This window comes from Pristiophorus japonicus, chromosome 6, assembly GCF_044704955.1.
Source record: "Pristiophorus japonicus isolate sPriJap1 chromosome 6, sPriJap1.hap1, whole genome shotgun sequence".
Lineage (NCBI taxonomy): Eukaryota > Metazoa > Chordata > Chondrichthyes > Pristiophoridae > Pristiophorus > Pristiophorus japonicus.
In genome coordinates this window covers 119,099,166-119,123,701 of record NC_091982.1, presented here as the reverse complement: position 1 = coordinate 119,123,701, position 24,536 = coordinate 119,099,166, and the positions used below count along the sequence as shown (strand labels likewise).

At 46.7% G+C, this 24,536-nt stretch overlaps 1 protein-coding gene across 2 annotated transcripts in view; it reads right to left on the bottom strand.

Moving 5' to 3' along the window:
- Positions 1–24,536, bottom strand: part of LOC139265767 (interleukin-13 receptor subunit alpha-1-like) — a 70,909-nt gene that overhangs the window by 5,976 nt on the left and 40,397 nt on the right. For both annotated transcript variants that reach the window (XM_070883140.1, XM_070883142.1), the window contains exons 7-9: positions 6,948–7,080; positions 4,273–4,375; positions 83–167 (exon numbers count right to left, since the gene is read on the bottom strand). In XM_070883140.1, coding sequence (XP_070739241.1) covers positions 83–167; positions 4,273–4,375; positions 6,948–7,080 — 321 coding nt within the window. The remainder of the gene's footprint in view (positions 1–82; positions 168–4,272; positions 4,376–6,947; positions 7,081–24,536) is intronic.

Genomic DNA, 24,536 nt, shown 5'->3' with positions numbered 1-24,536 from the left:
GCCCTGACACAGGGCAGATGAAGATTGAACATAGACGGTCCTGTTAGTCGTTAAGTTCAGAAAGCAACACATATTGACCTACCGAGTAATCTTCGTTCGAGTCTCCAAACATGCCTTTAAAAAGTTTCCCTGGATCAGGAATTGGTGGAAGGATCAATATCTGAAGCCTTAAATGTGAAAAGACAATTAGCTGAATGGAAAGAGAGAAATTCACCAAACACCCATCAAAGCCAGTTCAGTAATACGAGATAATTGCACAACATGTGGTTATCCAAACTGTTCGCAGATTAGAGTATTTTGTTAGCCTGTGTTCAACTAGTCCGCCACAGAATTTTAGATTTTACAGCATAGAAGGAGACGTAGGAACAGGAGGAGGCCATTCAGCCCCTTGGGCCACCATTCAATGAGATCACGGCTGATCTGTACCTCAACTCCATTTACTCACCTTTGATCCATATCCCTCAATACTCTTACCCAACAAAAATTCGTGGCTAAGGAAATAAGGGATGGTATCAAATTGAAAACAAGGACATACAATGTGGTCAAGACTAGTGGGAGGCCAGAGGATTTGGAAACTTTAAAAGCCAGCAAAATAATAGAGGGAAGATAATCAAAGTAAACTAGCACGAAATATAAAAACAGATGGTAAGCGTTATATATGTAAACTTGTATTTACTCTGTACAGCCACCAGAGGGCTCATCCTCTGGAGTCCCAAGGGATCCCATAATTTCTTGGGAGCATAGGCATTTAAGGAGGCCTCACAGGTTGGATTCTGGAACCTGCAATAAAAGACTAAGGTCACACTTTACTTTGAGCTCACAGTGTTCAGTCTGACTCTTTCTCCATACATAACAGTAAGAGTTTCTACATGTACATAAAAAGGAAAAGAGTGGCTAAAGTAAATGTTGGTCCCCTAGAGTATGAGACTGGGGAATTAATAATGGGGAACAGGGAAATGGCAGAGACTTTGAACAAATATTTTGTATCGGTCTTCATGGTAGAAGACACTAAATACATCCCAATAGTGGATAATCAAGGGGCCATCGGGAGGGAGGAACTTAATACAATCACTATCACTAATGAAGTAGTATTCGGTAAAATAATGGGTCTAAAAACACACAAGGCCCCTGGAGTCCTAAAAGAAGCGGCTGCAGAGATAATGGATGCATTGGTTGTAATCTACTAAAATTCCATGGATTCTGGGGAGGTCCCAGCTGATTGGAAAACCGCAAATGTAACGCCTCTATTTAAAAAAGGAGGCAGACAGAAAGCAAGAAATTATAGACCGGTTAGCCTAACATCTGTCGTTGGGAAAATGCTGGAGTCCATTATTAATGAAGCAGTAGCAGGACATTTGGAAAAGCATAAATTCAATCAAGCAGAGTCAGCATGGTTTTATGAAAAGTAAATCATGTTTGACAAATTTACTGGAGTTCTTCGAGGAAGTAATGAGCAGGATAGATAAGGGGAAATCAGTGGCTGAAGTATATTTGGCTTTCCAGAAGGCATTCGATAAGGTGCCACATAAAAGGTTACTATCAAGATAAAAGTTCACGGGGTTGGGTTAGCATGGATTGAGGATTGGCTAACTAACAGAAAACAGAGAGTCGGGATAAATGGGTAATTTTCCAGTTGGCAAACAGTAACTAGTGGAGTGGCACAGGAATCGGTGCTGGGTCCTTAACTATTTACAATCCATATTAATGACTTGGATGAAGGGACCAAGTGTAATGTAACCAAGTTTGCTAATGATACAAAGATGGGTGAGAAAACAAATTGTGAGGAGGACACAAAAAATCTGCAAAGGGATATAGGCAGGCTAAGTGAGTAGCAAACTTTGGCAGATGGAGTATAATGTAAGAAAATGTGAGGTTATCCACTTTGGCAGAAAAACTAGAAAAGCAGATTATAATTTAAATGGAGAAAAATTGCAAAGTGCTGCAATACAGAGGGACCTGGGGGTCCTTGTGCATCAAACACAAAAAGTTAGTAAGCAGGTACAGCAAGTAATCAGGAAGGCAAATGGAATGTTGGTCTTTATTGCAAGGGGGATAGAGTAGAAAAGCAGGGAAGTCCTGCCACAACTGTTCAGGGTATTGGTGAGGCCACACCTGGAGTACTGCGTACAGTTTTGGTCTCCGTATTTAAGGAAGGATATACTTGCATTGGAGGCTGTTCAGAGAAGATTCACTAGGTTGATGAGGGAGTTGACTTATGAAGATAATATGAGTAGGTTGGGCCTATACTCATTGCAGTTCAGAAGAATCAGAAGTGAGCTTATTGAAACATATAAGATAATGAGGGGGCTCGACAAGGTGGATGCAGAGAGGATATTTCCACTCATAGGGGAGACTAGAACTAGGGGACATAGTCTCAGAATAAGTGGCCGCCCATTTAAAACTGATGAGGAGGAATTTCTTCTCTCAGAGGGTTGTGAATCTGTGGAATTCTCTGTCCCAGAGAGCTGTGGAGGCTGGGTCATTGAATATATTTAAGGCGGCGATAGACAGATTTTTGAGCGATAAGGGGATAAGGGGTTATGGGGAGCGGGCAGGGAAGTGGAGCTGAGTCCATGATCAGATCAGCCGTGATCTTATTGAATGGCAGAGCAGGCTCGAGGGGCCGAATGGCCGACACCTGCTCCTATTTCTTGAGTTCTTGTGTCCTCTGGACTGCGCCCCCCCGGCCCGAAAGTGGAACGGGAAATGGGGCACCGCAATTATCCAACCATGTTGTTTCTCCGAGCTGCTGTGCGGCAGGGGGGAGAGGGAGAGAGAGTGAGAGAGCCTGGGGGAGGGGAGGGGAAGGAACAGACATGGGGGAGGGGGTGGGGGGCGGGAGGAAGAGAGAGACACGGGGGCGGGGGAGAAGAGAGAGACATGGGTGCGGGGGGGGGGGGTGGTTGATTGGAGGGAAGAGAGGGAACTCAGGAAAGAAGGATCACGTATTTCCAACCCCCTTTACACCTACATCCAATTTCTCGGGATGCTCGGTGCATGTGTTACAAGGGATATCATTGAAGTGAATGAAATCCAGAAGTCACGACACTGTCACTATTCACTTTGTACCCAATAATCCGGTTAACAATCCGCACACAATGCACCGTCTATGACAGGGGGTGGCTGGATAAAGTCATGCATTTGCGCTGGGGTAAAGGGTTTCGGCTGGGGGAGGGATGTACTTGCGCTGGGGTAAGGGGCATCGGCTGGAACTTTGTGGCTTTTGATGGGTTGGTGGCGATCTATCCACTCTGGCTTCTGAAGTCAGAATGGATCAAATTACAACTTGCAAAGTCAATCAGAACTTGGGCTGGGCGGTTCCAGTTACACATTCCAGAGAAACTTCAGGGTGTGGCTTATCTTCCACGGGGACCAATCGGCAATCAGTCATGTGATTCAAAATTTACCGTACAATAAAGGTCGAGGTAATGAGTCGATCGGTTGGCAGTCTTGTTCATAGCTTTGTGCCAGTCACACTGAGCTTGTACTCAATATTTTAAACACCTGGTGTGGCAATCAATCATGGAGAGCCAATCAGAGATACGGTGGCCATTTTGTTAGTACAAATAAGCACATCCATAATTTAACCCTCTGAGCCCCAGTATCATTCTGGTGAATCTGTACTGCACCCCCTCCAATATCTTTCCTGAGGTGCAATGCTCAAAACAGAATGCGGAACTCCAGGCAGGGTCTGACCAAGGCTCTGTATAACTGGAGCATCACTTCCTTCCATTTTTATTCCAGACCGCTTGAGATAAAGGCCAACATTCCATTAGCCTTGTTGATTGCTTTCTGTACCCGTCGATTAACTTTACACGATCTGTCTACTTGGTCTCCTCGATCTCTTTGCTCCTCTACAATTCCTAGTTTCTCACCATTGAGAAAATATTCTGATTTATCTGTCTCAGGTCCAAAGGGGCAGACCTCACACTTGCCAACCGTGAATTCCATCTTCCAGGGTTTTGCCCGCCCACTTCAAGAGACCTGCGAGTGTTCTTCCACTGATGCTATCTGCTCTAATCTCAGCACTTTCTTTCCAATTCCCCGTTACATTTTATATCAGAGATGCCAACAGCCAGGTCTCAACAGCCAGCCTTGTAAGTTCCATTGACGTGACTGCTCCAAACGAGGAGGCCCCACCCAGCTTGGCGTGGCGAGTATTTATTTTCTCCACGCACTTTGTGGAGCCTTTTGGCAGTTCTTGCAAAATGGACTAATATTTGACAATAGAAATTAAAGAGTTATTTTTAATCCAGGATCGAAAGCGCTTACTTTTTCAAGTAGGTAAGGAGAATGATTGCAGCGGCAGCCACCAGTATTGGGACGATGATCAGCAAAGTAACCCTCAGAATCCAGTCTTGTCCATTGTCTTTCCCTGTGAAGAATGTCGTTGTTTTATTCATATGGAAGAAATATATATTGCTCTTTGCAAAACTGCATGCTTCACGCACTTAAATACTTCAGTAATATATCTTCACGTTACAATGAACCAGAGCCTAGAAGCTCGATCACAGTGCACCCATTTTTCAGGGGCTATAACAGCGCCTAAGCCTCCAATATGGCGGGCTGGAAGCCCGGGCTCATTCTCAGCCAGAAGTTTGCCTCCTGTCATATTGGATTGGGCTTCTCCCTAGGCGTCCAGAGCGTAGACTAGAACAATTTAAAGCAATGAGTTACTTTTGTAAATAAGAGTCTTGTGCTTCTTGGTGAATTCACCCAGTGACTCAGGCAACCAACAGGAGGGTGCACCTTTCACCAGTGCTATTTGAAGGGACGGCGCAGAACTTATGTCAGCTTCCTCATGTTTTTGCTAGTGTAGGAGTGTTTGTGTCTGCCCTAAAAACCATTGTACTGCGGTCATGGGTGGTCTGGTAGGTCTGCCACTGGAGTAGGAGAGCAAGGGCAGTGAAGAGGGACGTCACCAAGGTCCAGGTCGCTGATTGGAGCGTGGGCAGGTACTGCAGGAGCGGCGAGGAGGGGGCGAAGGAGCGGCGAGAGATTGTAGAGGGATGTGATCGGGGTCAAGGAGAGGCGAGAGTTTGGGGCCCAGAAGAGGCGAGGGCCCAGGGGCAGCACGGGCCAGCCCACACTGCGATATGTGTGCGCACTAGGTCCGTGTAGCAGAGCAGGTCTCCAGTCGTCCTGGTTAACCCTTGCCACTGGACCAAGAACTAGCTCTGTCAAGCCTGTGTGGTGGCTGGTGTGCAATGGCCACCATACGTTAAAAAAATCCAAGCACAGGCATCTTCCACCCTTTAGGATGTAGTTCGGGACCTGGAATTTTTGGGCCTTCATTGAAACACCTGTGAACTTTGACATGGAAGCAAGTCATCCTCAATTCGAGGGACTGCCTATGATGATGAGGTAGGTCTGCCTTTGGAGCTGGAGGACCGGGGGAGCAGCAATGGAGACAGGAGAGAGCAGGAGCAGCTGGGAGAAGAGGGAGGAGGAGGGCACTGGGCAGGAGGCCACACCCACAGAGGTCTTTCAGGGAGCTCTTCTCCTACAGGAACTTCACTGAGGAGCAATGTCTCGGGCACCTTCACTTCACCAAGGAGGCTGTCACTGAGCAATGTCACCTGCTGCAGCCACAACTCCAGCCTCGCACCAGGGTATGGACAGCACTGCCTGTGGCTGTCAAGGTCACCGTGACCCTGAACGTTTAGGCCACAGGCTCCTCCCAAGCTGCCGCAGGTGACATCGGCAACTTATCTCAGTTTGCAATCCAGCGCTCGAACAGGAGGTGACTGAGGCTTTCTGTCCCAGGATGAACACCTACTTCTCCTTCCCAATGGACAGAGTGAAGCAGAACAAGAGAGCACTAGGTTTCCCCCATAGTGCAAGCTTCCCCAGGGTGCAAGGTGACATGGACTGTGCCCACATTGCCTTGAGTGCCAGCCTCGCATAAAAAAACAGTAATGTGTGCACCCGTGAGTATGCGCACGGGTTTGTAGAGCTGTTGAATGTCTAAAGTTTAATTTGTTTAAGTTGTCAGTTAAAGTGCCCCCCCCCCTTTTTAGCCAGGGAGCACTTGAAAATTTGTGTTTCTAGTGCCCTCAAAAAAACCCCAAAAAACAAGGGGGCACTTGAAAAGTTTTTGGAGTGTGCCTCCCTTTAATCAGGGGGCACTACTGATACAACTCAAAATAGTTGTAGAGCTGTTGCATTGTCAGCAGCTTAGCCAGTCACATGATGTTCACAAGACTCAATAAAACCCCAGCCAGTTGGGTCTAGGTCATCCACGATGAGGTATGCAGTTGTGAGCCTGGTGGATGAACTGGTAATGTGTAGTGTGATTGTTAAACCTTTGTTAATAAATCAACCAGCTCTTAATAGCAATGTGTTGCTATGAATTCTTAAGCAAGAACCCATGAAGCAAACACATTACAAAAACAATGTAAGACTTGCATTTATTCAGCGTCTTTGATACCTCAGGACATCCCAAAGTGCATTACAGCCAATGAAGTACTTTTGAAGCGTAATAACTATTGTAATGTAGAAAATACAGCAGTCAATTTGCAAATTCCCACAAAAAGCAATAAGATAATGACTTGATTTTTTTTAATAATGATGTTGGTTGAAGGATAAATATTGGCCAGGACACCAGGGAGAACTCCCCTGCAGCCGTTAAAATCAAAGCCCTGTCTGCTCTCTCAGGTGGACGTACAAAATCTCATGGCACTTTTCGAAGAAGAGCAGGGGAGTTCTCCCTAGTGTTTTGGCCAATATTTATCCCTCAATCGGCATTACTAAAAAGCAGATCATCTGGTAATTTATTTCACTGCTGTGTGTGGGAGCTTGCTGTGCGCGAATTGGCTGTCACGTTTCCACGTTTTTTTTTAGAAAATCACAAAGGGAGGTTTTTTTTAAAATGTAAGTTTCGGTTTTGGCATTACTTTGTTCTGCGAAAGTCAGTTGGCCTGATTTACGGTGATGATATCTCTTACCAAAGTAAGCCTCGTCGCTCCAATCACTCCAAATTCCATTGTCTCCGCAACTGGGGATGTAAATGGCACGCACTTGAACTGTGTTCTTAACATCCAGTACTGCATCATGAATCTCCACTTCTGGGTCCATGAACTTGAAGGAAGAAAAAAATCACATGGTGACAAAATCATCCAGGAGGGGACTATTAATTAAATGGGAAAAATAATCTTCCTGGAAAATAAGAGAGAGCTGATGGGGGAGTCATGATTGACGATAAGTTGAAGCCGTCGCAACAATGCTTGGTGTCAGTGGGTAAAACAAATCAGATGTTGGGATCTGTTAAAAGGTCAATATTAAACCCAACTGTGAGGTAATCCTGCCACTTGATAAATCATTGGTGTGACCGCATTTAGAATACGGTGCACAGTTCTGGTTGCCACAGTACAAAAAGTATATTACAGTGACAGAAAGGATACAGGAGAGAGCAAGCAGAATGATTGAGGCAATGGTGGGATTGGATTCTGAGGAGTGATTGCATAAATTGGGCATGTTCTCACTGGAAGAGATAAGGTTGATCGCTGTTTTTAGGATCCTAAAGGGACTAGATTATGTCGAACATGACAGTCTGTCTCACCGTGTCCAGAACAATAGAACTGTTGTGCATCTGTAAAGCATGCACTCCCATGTTCCGTCACCAGGGAGCTCATCCCCTGAAGTCCCAAGAGATCCCAGCATCCCTTGGGTGCACTGTATATAAGCCGGCCCCTAAGGCCTGTTCCTCACTCTGGAGTGTCTTAATAAAGACTGAGGTCACTGTTACTTTAACCTCCCTGTGTACAGCCTCATTTGTGTTAGGAACACAATAACTGCCAACGAAAATAATGCAAAGATCCAATGCAAAGATGCAGCAAACTGTGGCATCCTGGAGAAGTTCTCGGAGGGTGAGGACTGGGAAGCCTATGTCGAGCGGCGAGACCAGTACTTTGTAGCCAACGAGCTGGACGAAGAAGGAAGCGCTGCAAAAAGGAGAGCGGTCCTCCTCACGGTCGCGGAGCACCGACCTACAGCCTCATGAAGAATCTTCTGGCTCCGGTGAAACCCACAGATAAGTCGTATGAGGAGCTGTGTACACTGGTTCGGGAGCATGTTAACCCGAGGGAGAGCATGCTGATGGCGAGGTATCGGTTCTACACGTGTCAGCGATCTGAAGGTCAGGAAGTGGCGAGCTACGTCGCCGAGCTAAGGCGACTTGCAGGACAATGTGAGTTTGATGGCTACCTGGAGCAAATGCTCAGAGACTTTTTTGTACTGGGCATTGGCCACGAGACCATCCTACAAAAACTTTTGACTGTAGAGACACCGACCCTCAGTAAGACCACTGCGATAGCACAGGCGTTTATGTCCACCAGTGATAACACCAAACAAATCTCTCAGCACACAAGTGCAAGCAATGGTCATAAATGAACTGGAACTGTGTTTGCGAGCAGAAATGTACAGGGCAGAAACCACGAGTCTGCAACTGCCAGCAGGCCTCAGGTGCACCAGATGACTCAGAGTCCCCAACAAAGAATGAATGCAAGGCAATTCACACCTTGTTGGCGTTGTGGAGGCTTCCATTCAGCCTATTCATGCTGCTTCCAAGGGTATGTTTACAAGAGCTGTGGAACAATGGGGCACCTCCAACGAGCTTGCAAACGAGCTGCAAGCTCTGCAAAACCTGCTAACCACCACGTGGCAGAGGAAGATCAGTCCATGGTGGATCAAAGCAATTTCGAGCCTCAGAGAGAGGAGGCAGATGCTGAAGTACACAGGGTGCACACATTTTCAACGAAATGTCCATCTATAATGCTAAACATAAAATTGAATGGCTTACCCGTAGCCATGGAACAGGATATTGGCGCTAGCCAATCCATCATGAGTAAAAAGATGTTTGAGAGACTGTGGTGCAACAAAGCATTCAGACCAGCCCTGAGCCCCATACACACGAAACTGAGAATGTACACCAAAGAGCTTATCACTGCCCTGGGCAATGCCATGGTCAAGGTCACCCATGAGGGCACGGTGCACGAACTGCCACTCTGGATTGTCCCGGGCGATGGCCCCACACTGCTTGGAAGGAGCTGGTTGGGCAAAATCCACTGGAACTGGGATGACATCCGAACGCTATCACATGTCGATGAGATCTCATGTACCCAGGTTCTTAACAAATTTCCTTCCCTTTTTGAGCCAGGCATTGGAAACTTTTCCGGGGTGAAGGTGCGGATCCACTTGGTCCCAGAGGCACGACCCATTCACCATAAGGCACGAGCGGTACCTCACATGATGAGGGGGAGAGTGGAAATCGAGCTGGACAGGTTGCGAGGGCATCATCTCCCCAGTGGAATTCAGCGAGTGGGCCAGCCCGATTGTTCCAGTACTCAAAAGTGATGGCACGGTCAGGATTTGCGGCGATTATAAAGTAACTATTAATCGTTTCTTGCTACAGGACCAATACCCGCTACCTAAGGCAGATGACCTATTTGCGACGCTGGCAGGAGGCAAGACGTTCACCAAGCTTGACCTGACTTCAGCCTACATGACGCAGGAGCTGGAGGAGTCTTCGAAGGGCCGCACCTGCATCAACACGCACAAGGGACTGTTCATCTCCAACAGATGCCCGTTTGGAATTCGGTTAGCTGCAGCGATCTTCCAGAGAAACATGGAGAGCCTACTCAAGTCGGTACCACACACGGTGGTCTTTCAGGACAACATATTGGTCATGGGTCGGGACACAGCCGAGCACCTACAAAACCTGGAGGAGGTCCTCCAGCGGCTGAAGAAGTCGAAATGCGTCTTCATATCAACAGAAGTGGAGTTTTGGGGGAGAAAGGTCGCGGCGGACGGCATTCGGCCCACAGAAGCCAAGACAGAGGCTATCAGGAACGCGCCCAGGCCATAGAACGTCACGGAGCTGCGGTCGTTCCTGGGGCTCCTCAACTATTTTGGTAACTTCCTACCGGGGTTAAGCACCCTGTTAAAGCCCCTACACGTGTTATTGCGCAAAGGTGAGAGCTGGGTATGGGGAAAAAGCCAAGGAATTGCTTTTGAGAAAGCCAGAAACATTTTATGCTCCAACCAGCTGCTTGTATTGTATAAGCCATGTAAAAGACTTGTGCTAGCATGTGACGCATCGTCGTACGGGGTCGGGTGTGTATTACAACAAGCTAACGTTGCAGGGAAGTTGCAACCTGTCGCCTATGCTTCCAGGAGCTTGTCTAAGGCCGAGAGGACCTACAGCATGTTTGAGAAAGAGGCATTAGCGTGTGTGTTCGCGGTAAAGAAAATGCATCAGTACCTGTTCGGTCTCAAATTTGAGCTGGAAACCGATCACAAGCCCCTCACATTCCAGTTCACTGAAAACAAGGGGATAAATACTAATGCCTCAGCCCGATACAAAGGTGGGCACTCGTGCTATCAGCGTATAACTATACCAGCCGCCACAGGCCAGGCACCGAGAACTGTGCGGATGCTCTCAGTCGGCTACCATTGCCCATCACGGGGGTGGAAATGGCGCAACCTGCAAACTTGTTGATGGTGGCACAGCCTGCAGACTTGTTGATGGTCATGGAAGCGTTTGAAAATGATAAATCACCTGTCACGGACCGCCAGATTAGGACTTGGACCGGCCAAGATCCTCTGCTGTCCCTAGTAAAAAACTGTGTACTGCATGGGAGCTGGGCCAGCATCCCCGTTGAAATGCAAAAGCTAATCAAGCCGTTCCAGTGGCGAAAGGATGAGCTGTCCATTCAGGCAGACTGCCTGTTGTGGGGTAACCGCGTAGTGCTACCAAAAAGGGCAGGGAGACGTTCATCTCGGATCTCCACAACACACACCCGGGTATAGTAATGATGAAAGCGGGAGCCAGATCCCACGTGTGGTGACCCGGCATCGACTCTGACTTAGAGTCCTGTGTACGGCAATGCAGCGTATGTGCTCAGTTCAGCAAAGCACCCAGAGAGGCACCACTAAGTTTGTGGTCCTGGCCCTCCAGACCATGGTTGAGGATCCATGTCAACTATTCGGGCCCGTTTCTCAGTAAAATGTTCCTGGTGGATGTTTTTTCAAAATGGATTGAATGTGAAATAATGTCGGGAAGCACCGCTGTGGATATATGAACAGGATATATGGAATTAAAAGACAGTAAAGTGAACTGGATATATGAAAATGTATAAGCCATGGAAAAATAACTAAGAGAATGTCAGATTGCAAATAATACAACATCAGCACAATTAACAGGCTTTCTCAAGGTTTTGAGTTACTAATCCTGCCAATATAAATTGTAACATGAAATTAATATATGGATAAATCTGCAGAATTGCAAGGTCTCAGTTAGTAGTCACGCCAGTAAAGTTGTAACATTCAGAGGCAATGCTTGAGCTTTCGTAAAAACATCCCATATAGATTGACTAATGAGTGGCTGAATTAGAATGTCAATCTAATTGTATCTTGTTATCTATTTTCAAAAATGTATAACTGTTATCGCTTTACGATGTAACTTCACTTATCCGTAGGAAGTGTGTATGCTCTATCGAGAGAGTATATCTTCTGTCTGATAAGTCTCGCCGGCCGGTGAATAAAGACTGCTTTGTTGAAAGCACAATAGGTATTCGACTCAGTAATTTCACTGAACCAGATTGAGAGAAAAGAATCTACATTTACATTTGGTGTCAGAAGTGGGATCTCAACGGACGACTGCCGAAAACTTGCGAATTAAGAGCCAGACTAGCCTTGGACGAGACGAGGGGAAAGTGGCCACTGGAGTGAGTATGATTACAATACAGTTCCAGTTTCCCCCGGTTTCAAAAGTCTGAGAAAAGTTTAGCCACTCGCTGGTTCTCGGGTAGTGTCTGAACGAGATCCATAACAATCTGGCGAATACCTTCTAAATTTAGAAATAAGTGTTCAAGTCAGGTGTGACGTCGACCTTGTATATCACTTGGCCCGTCTAGGCACTGATTGAATTTAAACTTTAGAAATAAGTGTTCAAGTCAGGTGTGACGTCGACCTTGTATATCACTTGGCCCGTCTAGGCACTGATTGAATTTAAACTTTAGGAAATAAGTGTTCAAGTCAGGTGTGATGTCGACCTTGTATATCACTTTGCCCGTCTAGGCACTGATTGGATTTAAACTGTGCAGTGACGCGAAAGGATAGGGAAATTTGGAGACTAAAAGAAACTAAATAAGGCTCATAAGAAATCAAATTGAGAAAATTAGGCTCACAGGGAATTAAGTAAGGCTTATGGGGAATTTAATAGAGGATAAGTGTTCAAGTCAGGTGTGACGTCGACCTCGTATATCGCTTGGCCCGTCTAGACACTGATTGGATTTAAATCACGCAGCAACTCGAAAGGTAGGGCTAGATAAGCGCGCGGTGGCGCGAACGCGCAGCGGCGTGGGATGTGCGGCGGTGCGAGCGCGCGGCAGAGTGAACGTGGGCCGACGCAGATGCGCAGCAGCATGAAACGCGTGGCAGTGTGGGACGTGCGGCGGTGCGAGTGCGCGGCAGAGTGAACGTGGGCCGACGCAAACGCGCAGCAGCGTGAAACGTGGGACGTGCGGCGGCGCGAGTGCGCGGCAGAGTGAATGTGGGCTGACGCGAACGCGCAGCAACGCGAACCGCGGGGTGATGCCGAAGTCAGTGCTGGTTTCAGTAAGTCTGTGTTTATTTTAAGTTTGTTAAATCGCGCGGCGACGCGAACCGCGGGGCGATGCAGAAATCAGTGTTACTTTTAGTAAAGTCTGTTTATTTTGAGTTTGTTCAAATCGCGCGGTGACGCGAACCGCGGGGCGACGTGGAAGTCAGTGTTAGTTTCAGTAAAGTCTGTGTTTATTTTAAGTTTGTTCAAATCGCACGACGACGCGAACGTGTAACGACACGGTAATTAGAGTCAGTTTAAATACGAGGGGCAGCGTGAAAATGGGTAATCAGTTAGATAAAACAACGGATGCGGATAGTCCGCTACAAAAGTTATGTGAGGAATTCCCTGAAAGAGCTGAAGACTTTAGAAAATTATCAGGAGCCTTGAACAAATTATTAGGAGATGACCAGTAGTCTCTAGGTGGCACTAGAAGCGTAGAGGTAGCAAAAAAAAGCACAGGGATTAATTTGGAGAAGGGGACGAGGAAAAGAGGACAAAAATGTAATTGCAACATGGCGACACTATTGTCAAAAATTAAAAGATGCATCACTTCTGTCAAGTTGGCAAATAAATGCTATTAAATTGGGACTCTCATTGACAGAGGGAACACATGTTAAAACTGTAGACGTCTTAAAAAAAGAATGTGCGCACGAGAAACTTACTAAGAGATCCTCTGGGACCTCTGAGAAAGGTATTGACCGACTACGTAGTCAAATGGCTGGCCTTGTGTTAACCGAGGCTGATGATGAAATTGATGCGTGGTCACTGACTCAGCGCCCAACGGCGCCTCCCGCACCCCCTGGCTCCTTGCTCCAATCCTCTTCCCAACACCCTCCACCTTACACTCCGGCGAGAGGAGTTAAAAATAACCCCATACCAACAAAGCAACAAACCCAAACTGACACCTCATCCTCTGATAGTGATTCGGATCCCCAGTTCACAAGCAATATAGCCGAAAGGACCAGATCTCACACTCGAAAGGGCAGAACTATATCTCGATATCACAGACAGTTCCGTAAATCTTCTAGTCAATCTACCAGTCCAAGTTGTGAAAGACATAGCAAACACCCCCGCCGATCGAGACGCAGAACTGTCAAGCAGTCAGACAGCTCCGAAACATCCTCCGACCTAGAAATGATTTCCAAGATCCCAAAGTCCTGACACCAATTCCCTGTCAGACCAATGCCAAACCCTGATGCACAACAAGCTGCAGACCACCCCACTATAGATGTCTATGTGCCCTGGAAACCGAACGAAATTATGGCCCTTATGGCCAGCATACTAGATCGGAAGAAAGAACCTATCAAATTTATAGATTATCTTCGAACAACTATTTCAATTTATAATGCAGAATCAAGGGACCTGTGGGCCTTGGTAAAGCAAACCTTGAGCCCAACTGAACACACCCGATTTCTAACTCACCTAGGACGTGCTACTCATGATGCATTGTTGGTTGCTCACCCTAACGATATCCAGGATCGCCTAAACACTATCTTCAATGCTCTCACCACGACCCTTCAGAAGCCCATCAGTATGGCCACAGTATTAGAAACTAAACCCAAGCGTGAAGAAACTGCCGATGAATTTATGGAAAGATTTATTGAAATATACGGGAGTCAATTAGGAGATAATGCCTTCAGGGCAGGAGAGGATTCTCCTTAATTCTGCGTTATCCTACTTCAGTGCCTGCCCTATTCGATTGCTCACGTTATCCGGACAAATAATATGAATTGGGAAGATAACAGTAAAGCCCAGATGGAAAGGGCGGTTAGATATTATTGGCAGGAAAAGAAAGGGGAAGGGGGAGGTGCGCCCCCAACCCGGGTCAAGACTGAATACGTGACTAGAAAGGAAGAGCCATCTCGGGTGGAAGGACCAATAGAACCGCAGTGTTGCATACAGGATTGGATGGATAAGCAAGGATACGGTTATACTAAACAACCAAACGGCCCGAGCCCTGCTAATAAACCTCCCTATTGTCCCCGGCATGGTATGGGAAGAGGCCGGGACTGGGTAAGAGGAATTGACTGTTTTAATTGTGGGCAGGAAGGACATTGGAATAAAAATTGCCCCTACCGTCAGCATGGAAAAGGAAGAGGAGGAAGAGGAGGGGGGCAAGGGGGGAGAGGACGAGGATCTTACACTAACTTCTCCCAGAACAACCCCTTTGGTCAATTGTCCCCCGATTGACTATGCAGCTTGATTGTGCAGGGATCCTCCCCGGACGACGAACCAATGATATTGTTAAAAATTCTGAATGAGTGGCAACCCTTTTTGATAGATAAGGGAGCCTTCATGTCTTCTGTACAATCAAAGCTTAAACTCCCTGCCTCTACTGAAACACAGGAACCTTCAGGATTCCTGGGACAAATCTCGACATTTCCGGTGTCAGAACAGGTTAAAGTAGGTTACCAGGAAGAATCGGTGGAACATCGATTTGTCATCACTACCAATCTGGACTGTAACTTGATGGCTAGAGACCTCCTCTGCAAATTCCAGTTGCATTTGGAGTATGGAGATGATGGGATTATTGTAAAACAGGGAACCCTTAAGCGGCAGTATTATACCACTAGAACCCCTCACGTGACCCTAGCTTACGATCCCAGCGGAAAGAATCAGGACCTGCAAAACTTTTATCAGGATCACGAAGGGGAAGTGAAGGGAATTCTATTAAGGGCTAGAGTGACTGGACCGGAAGGAGAGGCAGATTTTGTGGAAGTGGATAAGAATCTGTGGAAACAGCCCCTAACAATGGCACCGCATATTGCTCGTGAAGTATTAGCCCCTCACCATGCTAAAGATTTGGGAGTTATGGTACGCAAGGCCATAGATGAGGCTGACCCTACCAGCTGGGATGTGCAAATCGTAAAACATGGCCGAACAGTCCAATTTCATGGGAACCCCGAGAAGGTCTTAACGACTCTACAGCATCATACTGGCTCTGACATACCTGACTATGTGGATCCTCATGTGTGGGCAGAGGACCCCTCCCATGTGGGTTATACTCCCATTGATCCGATTGAGATCCCAGTGAAGGGCAATGTGGACTGGCCCTCTATCCGACAGTACCCACTGAAATCACAGGCAATACCGAGTATCCACCAACTGATTAAGGGGCTAATGGAACAGGGGATTTTGGTCCGATGCCAGTCCCCGTGTAATACTCCTATACTGGCAGTGCCTAAGCCAGGTAGACCAAACGAATACCGTTTAGTCCAAGACCTTCGAGCTATCAATGCTATCGTCCAGCCCCTGCACGCTCTGGTTCCCAACCCAGCACAGATACTGTCTTTAATCCCAGCAGAGGCCAAGATCTTCACAATAATAGACCTCCAACACGCCTTCTTCGCTTTACCGCTAGCCCAGGCGAGTCAGTACCTATTTGCCTTCACTTACCAGGGACAGCAATATACCTGGACTAGACTTCCCCAAGGGTTCATCCACTTCCTAACCTTATTCTCAAGGTGCCTGCAGAAACAGTTACAATCTCTCACGCTGACTAAGGGATCTACTTTAATTCAGTATGTGGACAATTTACTGGTATCCAGCATAGATGAACCAAGTAATAGAGAGGATGCTAATCAGTTATTGAATTACTTGTCCTCCCTGGGATACATAGTATCCCCGTCAAAGGTCAAAATTGGCCAGTCTCAAGTCAAATTTCTTGGGATCATTTTATCAGGCACCCACCGAGCCTTGGAGGCATGTCGAATCAAACCCATCTGCCAGTTTTCAGTCCCTAGCACGGCTAGACAAATGCGGCAGTGGTTGGGGATGATAAATTACTGTAGATCCTGGATTCCTAATGCTGCCCTGATGACCAAGCAACTCACACCGTACACTACCAAGGAAGGCAGCTTTAAAATAGAAACCACAGACATCCAAGCCTTTAAGGAACTAAAAACAGCCCTGCTGCAAGCTCCGGCTTTGGGACGGCCCCTCTACGACCGTCCCTTTCAACTGTATTGTACGATCATGAAAGATTGTGCTACCGCTGTCTTAACTCAGAAACACGGGGATAAACATAGGCCTGTTGCTTACTACTCTTCTAAAATAGACCCCGTTGCCTTGGGACACCCCGTATGTACTCAAATATTAACTGCTATCTACAATAGCCTACAATCTGCCACCAACCTTACCCTTCAGCAGGATATTGTTGTATATACCTCTCACTCCGTAGCTGCCCTCTTGGGTCAACTGCAGACTCAACATCTTACCATGGCTAGGCAAAGTAGATATGAGATCTACCGACTAAATAATCCAAGGCTGACCTTTCGGCACTGTACTGCCATCAATCCGGCCTGTTTTCTTACCGAGCCACCCCAAGATGAGGAAGAACCCAGTCATGATTGTTTATCTTTAATCCAGGAGGCCACATCAGTCAGGGAGGATTTAGTTGATGTACCAATGGAAGATCTAGTCTGTATTATGTATGTAGACGGAAGTTCTTTCATTGACCCAGAAGGCAGACGAAATTCTGGATATGCTATAGTAAACTAGGAGAATCAGATCGTGGAATCTGCCGCCTTTGAGACCGCCTATTCCGCTCAACAAGCTGAACTATTTGCCCTTACCCGAGCCTGTATCTTGGCTAAAGACCTTAAGGTTAATATCTATACCGACTCTGGGTATGCCTTTGGAGTAGCCCATGATTTCGGACAATTATGGAAAAATAGGGGATTCCTAACCTCACAGGGGAATGAGATATCTCATAAACAGCTAGTATCTGATTTGTTGCAAGCCCTCATGTTCCCCAAACGCATTGCCATTGTCAAATGTACCGCCCACACTACCGGAAATTCTCTGGTTGATATAGGGAATCGTTGTGCTGACCAAGAGGCCAAACAGGCCTCTCGTGGACAACGGATGGTAGTGCCTAGAATGGTGAGTCAAACTAAAAACCCTACAAAGGATAAGTTAGCCTCGGAAAAACCAATGCCAACCATCCAAGATGTTATTAAAGCACAGGAGGACGCTCCTGAAAAAGATAAACTGTTGTGGAAAGATTATGGATGTACCTATGACAATGTTTCTAAACTCTGGACCACTCCCGCGGAACAGACTTGCATGTCTGACGAGTTGGCCTCATGGGTTATAGAATGTATGCACTTTGCTACTCATTGTGGAGCAAGGGCAACAAGTGATACGCTTTTGGCTACTTGGTGGCACCCCAGACTTCAGGCGTTGGCCCAGAACACTAGTAGTCGTTGCCTTGTTTGCCAACAGCATAATCCAGGGAAGGGAGTCCCCTGTGATTGGGGTAAGACACCCCTACCAGAAGGTCCCTTTGAGACCTTGCAGTTGGACTACATTGAGTTGCAAAGGGTTCAGTGTTACAAATATGTGCTGGTAATAGTGGATGTATTCAACAAATGGGTTGAAGCTTATCCTACCCTGGACAATAAAGCTCAAACTGTTGTTAAGGTGTTAATGAGGGAAATTGTTCCTCGATATGGTATCCCAGCTCGACTGAGTTCTGATAATGGCCCTCACTTTATTGGCCAAGTTAACAAAGAATTCTGCTCCCAGATGCACATTAACCAGCAGCTGCATTGCGCCTACCGACCCCAAGCTGCAGGATTAGTTGAACGTGCTAATCAAACCCTTAAAACCAAGCTTGCAAAACTGGTAGCATCAACTGGACTCAATTGGCTTAAACTCCTTCCCATAGCCCTATTCCAGATACGCACTACTCCGACTGGTAAGACTAGGCTGACCCCCGCTGAAGTCATTCATGGTAAACCCCTAAGAACCCCCTGGAATCAGAATGTCCCCTCCACTGTCCAGTTCCACCACATGACTGAGGAAATGACCACATACATTCTTTCCTTAACTCAGGCTCTGCGAGAAGCCCACAACCAGGTTCGAGGGGCTTACCTTGACCTCCCAGTCTTACCCGAATCATCCCTCGTGGTCCCAGGGAAGTATGTCTTGATTAAGAAATGGATTCTAAAGGGATTGGAGCCGCGATGGGAGGGGCCTTTTCAGGTGTTACTCACTACCCCTACTGCAGCTAAGGTTGAGGGGAAAAATGCCTGGGTTCATCTGCACCACTGCAAGCTCATCACCCTTTAACAAATCTATTTTGCTGGTTATTCAAATTCCTGTTTCTGTTCCAGATTTCCTCTTCTCCATAGCTGAACAAGGCAGTTGACATCCTAATTGTAACGTGGACCAGTTTGAACTTTTACCCGTAGTGATAGACAGCCAGCTACACCAACGGTGACCTGAGAAGAGAGACGGGAAAACTGAACTTTTTTAAATCAGCAAAATAATTGGACTATTTATCTGAATCCTGAGCCATAAGATGAGACTGTGTCTGTATGCCACAGTCTGTATAATAGTGTTGATATATGACAGTTTTGGCGCATGGGAAGGAAGACAAAGGCGAGAGCTCCATGTAAACACCTTTTTGTATATGTCTTATGTTTATGCGCAAAAAGGGCACTTCTCTAGATGCTGGGTGTGTTCACATATCCCTATACATTCCAAAGGGGGAATTCCTTTGCGCACCGTTCCACTGACCCTAACTGAGACTGTTAGATGGATTCAAAGCCAAACTATAATAAGAGGAGGGGGGCCAATACAAGTACGAATGATGAAAGGCGGGTCAAAAGAGGGATCACGGAGACCAGGAGGAGTATCATACCGTTACCACCTGAACAAACACGGGGAGGTCACCAAGTGGGAGAGTATTGGAGATCCCATTAGTCAGACATTCCAGGGATGGTACCAACCAACCTACAATCGTGAAAAGGAACCCCCATTCATAGCTCTGACCAATATCTCAGGGATTGGGAGGCCAACAGGGGGCATATGTCTAATTCGAAATGACACCAGTAACAAGGGACATATCGTAGGGTACAGCAATTGCCCACACAGTCTCAACATCACCACAGGTGCACGAGTCACCATCCACTCTCACGATCCGAATAACGCAGGTGGAAGTTTGTGGGCCCAGTCCTGGGACCCGGAGGCAATATCAGAAAGCAGCTTTTAACGGCACGTATTTCGTGTGCGGTCATAAGGCATATCCTTGGTTGCCCAGACGATGGACAGGGTCCTGCTATATGGGATATGTGGTGCCATTTGTGCGACAAGTACGTACCCTGGCGGAAGCACATGCCTTCAGCCGATATAAGCGAGCCATCACCCCCGCCGACAAGTTCTTTGGGGTCCTGGTGTTCCCAATCGGGATAAGGCGTCTCATGGATGAAGTACAGAACTTAGAAACGATATTGGAACAGATAGCTAACCATACTGCTGAAGCTCTGGAGGGCATCACAGCTGAAATGGTAGCAATAAGGACCGTAGCATTACAAAACCGAATGGCCCTCGATTACCTGTTAGCTGAGAAAGGGGGAACGTGTGCCCTGATAGGATCTGAATGTTGCACTTACATTCCTGATAGTTCAGAAAACATAACCAATCTTGTTGATCACGTAAGAAGGGAGGTGAAGAAGTTATCCACACCAGCAAAAGAACCTAGCAGGTCTGATTGGCTTTTAGATGGGTCTTGGAGATCCTATCTAATGCATGGGGCAATTGTTCTCATCGTAATAATAATTATCTGTTGTCTGATTGTTGGTTACCTTAACCTCTGCTGTAAAGTAATGATGGCAAGGTTAGCAAACCCTCTTGTGGTCAAGGGCTCCCGGGTTATGATCCAACAAACTAAAGAACTACTCAACAATAATATGATTCTGGAAATGGAGTGTGAACGGATGAATGCAATACTCTTAGAATGATCCTAAATGTTATCATAGAATTATAAAAAGAGGGAATGTGGATATATGAACGGGATATATGGAATTAAAAGGCAGTAAAGTGAACTGGATATATGAAAATGTATAAGCCATGGAAAAATAACGAAGAGAATGTCAGATTGCAAATAATACAACATCAGCACAATTAACAGGCTTTCTCAAGGTTTTAAGTTACTAATCCTGCCAATATAAATTGTAACATGAAATTAATATATGGATAAATCTGCAGAATTGCAAGGTCTCAGTTAGTAGTCACGCCAGTAAAGTTGTAACATTCAGAGGCAATGCTTGAGCTTTCGTAAAAACATCCCATATAGATTGACTAATGAGTGGCTTAATTAGAATGTCAATCTAATTGTATCTTGTTATCTATTTTCAAAAATGTATAACTGTTGTCGCTTTACGATGTAACTTCACTTATCCGTAGGAAGTGTGTATGCTCTATCGAGAGAGTATATCTTCTGTCTGATAAGTCTCGCCGGCCAGTGAATAAAGACTGCTTTGTTGAAAGCACAATAGGTATTCGACTCAGTAATTTCACTGAACCAGATTGAGAGAAAAGAATCTACATTTACACGCCACCGCCACCATTGAAAGCCTGAGGGCCATGTTTGCCACCCACGGCCTGCCTGACACACTGGTCAGTGACAACGGGCCATGTTTCACCAGTGCCGAATTTAAACAATTCATGACCCGCAATGGGATCAAACATGTCACCTCGGCCCCGTTTAAACCAGCCTCCAATGGGCAGGCAGAGCGGGCAGTACAAACAATCAAACAGAGCCTTTAACGAGCCACAGAAGGCTCACTCCAAACCCGTCTGTCCCGAGTACTGGTCAGCTACCGCACGAGACCCCACTCGCTCACAGGGGTGCCCCCGACTGAGCTACTCATGAAAAGGATACTTAAAACCAGATTCTCGCTGGTTCACCCCAACCTGCATGATCAGGTAGAGAGCAGGCGGCAGCAACAAAATGTAAATGACGGTCGCGCCACTGTGTCACGGGAAAATGATCTGAATGACCCTGTCTATGTGCTAAACTATGGACATGGTCCCAAGTGGATCACGGGCACGTTGATAGTTAAAGAAGGGAATAGGGTGTTTGTAGTCAAACTAGACAATGGACACATTTGCAGAAATCACCTGGACCAAACGAGGCTGCGGTTCACAGACTGCCCTGAACAACCCACAGCAGACACTACCTTTTTCGAACCCACAACACACACCCAAAGGATCAACGACACCACACCGGACCAGGAAATTGAACCCATCACGCCCAACAGCCCAGGCTCACCTAGCAGCCCTGCAGGGCCAACAACACGGCAGCCCAGCGAGGGCACAGCCAACACACCAGAACAGACATTTGTGCCGAGGCGGTCCACCAGGGAAAGAAAGGCTCCCAATCGCCTCACCTTGTCAATAGTTTTCACTTTGACTTTGGGGGGGGGCGGGATAGTGATGTTGTATATCTGTAAAGCATGCACTTGCATGTTCCGCCATCAGAGAACTCATCCCCTGAAGTCCCAAGGGATCCCAGCATCCCTTGGGAGCACTGTATATAAGCCGGCCCTTAAGGCCTGTTCCTCACTCTGGAGTGTCTTATTAAAGACTGAGGTCACTGTTACTTTAACCTCCCTGTGTACAGCCTCATCTGTGTTAGGAACACAATAAGAACCAGAGGACACGGCCTGTGATTGAAGAGGACTAAATTCAAAACTAATCTGTGGAAACAATACTTCAATGAGTGAGTGCTCGATCTGTGGAACAAGCTCCCTAGGGAGAGGGTGGAAGCAGTTTGTGTTGATTCATACAACATTAGCGTCCTCGACCAGGCCAACATCCCCAGCATTGAAGCACTGACCACACTTGATCAGCTCCGCTGGACAGGCCACATCGTTCGCATGCCAGACACGAGACTCCCAAAGCATTCGCTCTACTTGGAACTCCTTCACGGCAAACGAGCCAAAGGTGAGCAGCGGAAATGTTACAAGGACACCCTCAAAGCCTCCCTGATAAAGTGCAACACCCCCACTGACACCTGGGAGACCCTGGCCAAAGACCGCCCTAAGTGGAGGAAGTGCATCCGGGAGGGCGCTGAGCACCTCGAGTCTCATCACCGAGAGCGTGCAGAAATCAAGCGCAGGCAGCGGAAGGGAGCGTGAGTGTCACATCCACTCCTTCCCTTCGCGACTGTCTGTCCCACCTGTGACAGGGACTGTGGTTCTCGTATTGGACTGTTCAGCCACATAAGGACTCATGTCAAGAGTCGAAGCAAGTCTTTCTTGACTCTGAGGGACTGCCTATGATAATGATGATTCAAATGTAAATTAGACAGATTTCTTTCAGTGAATAGCGTTTTGGGATCCAGTCTATGAGTAATTTGAGTCCTGACGTGGTGAATGTAACCTACTTGGGAGGAACAGGGGGCTTTGGACCCGTGGTTCACAAAGCTACCCCCGACTGGGTGTTCCTCACCTCATGTCTGGGTCTGATGTAGACTCAGTGATAGAGATTGACCGCTGTGATTGGTCAACAACTCCATTATCGTTATATCCTGTGACTCCCACGGTGGGAGGAGGCGAACTAGATGGATGACTGTGATTTGAAGACATTGAAAAACAACAAATACATGAAACACAAAAAGTTAGCATGCAGGTACAACAAGTAATTAGGAAAGCAAATGGAATGTTGGCCTTTATTGCAAGGAGGATAGAGTATAAAAGCAGAGAAGTCCTGCTACAACTGTACAGGGTACTGGTGAGGCCACACCTGGAGTACTGCGTACAGTTTTGGTATCCGTATTTAAGGAGGGATATACTTGCATAGGAGGCTGTTCAGGAAAGGTTCACTTGGTTAGTTCCAGAGATGACGGCGTTGTCATATGAAGAAAGGTTGAGCAGGTTGGACCGATACTCATTGGCGTTTGGAAGAATGAGAGGCGATCTTTTGAAACGTATAAGATTCTGAGGGGGCTTGACAGGGTAGATGCAGAGAAGATGTTTCCCCTTGTGGGGGGATCTAGAACTAGAGGGCATAGCTTCAGAATATGGGCTCGCCCATTTAAAACGGAGTCGAGGAGGAACTTCTTCTCTCAGAGGGTCGTGAATCTTTGATGGCCTACTCCTGCTCCTAATTCTTATGTTTTTATGACTAGCTGAACTAGATGGACATTTAAAATAATGAAAGGGATAGACAAGATAGAGGCAGAGAGGTTGTTTCCACTGGTCGGGGAGACTAGAACTAGGGGGTATAGCCTCAAAATTTGGGGAAGCCAATTTAAAACCGAGTTGAGAAGGAATTTCCTCTCCCAGAGGATTGTGAATCTGTGGAATTCTCTGCCCAAGGAAGTAGTTGAGGCTAGCTCATTGAATGTATTCAAGTCACAGATAGATAGATTTTTAACCAATAAGAGAATTAAGGGTTACGGGGAGCGGGCGGGTAAGTGGAGCTGAGTCCACGGCCAGATCAGCCATGATCGAGGGGCTAGATGGCCTACTCCTGTTCCTAATTCTTATGTTCTTATGTTCTTATGACCTTGGTCTAATTTTGTCCAGCAGTTCCCAAGTTCATATATAACCCATTCCAATTTTAAATTATTAGAGGACAACATTCCACGCTTTGATGATTGAAATGTGTAGCAATATCCAAAAGATTCCCTGTAACCTGCAGAAAAACTAGGAACAAATTTGCCTCAGAGAGAGTACAGTTAAAACATTTTGATATTTGGGGATTGTTGAGAAGTTGGGAGCAATTGGCAAAGGAAGTAGCTCCTCTACAGATATAACACTTCTACAGAGGTCTTATATCTGAGGTACTGAAATGACACCATGTATAAAATACACTTTTGTTATGAGGAAACCTCCCGCCCTCCCTCAGCTGATGAATCAGTTCTTCTCCTTGTTGAACACCACTTGGAAGAAGCACTGAGGGTAGCAAGGGAACAGAATGTACTCTGGGTGGGGGACTTCAATGACCATCACCCAGAGTGGCTCATTACACCACTACAGAACAAACTGGCCGAGGCCTGAAGGACACAGCTGCCATACTGAGCCTGAGGCAGATGGTGAGAGAACCAACACGAGGGAAAAACCTACCCTACCCCTGGTCCTCACCAATCTATTTGTCACAGATGCATCTGTCCATGACAGCTTTGGTAGCAGTG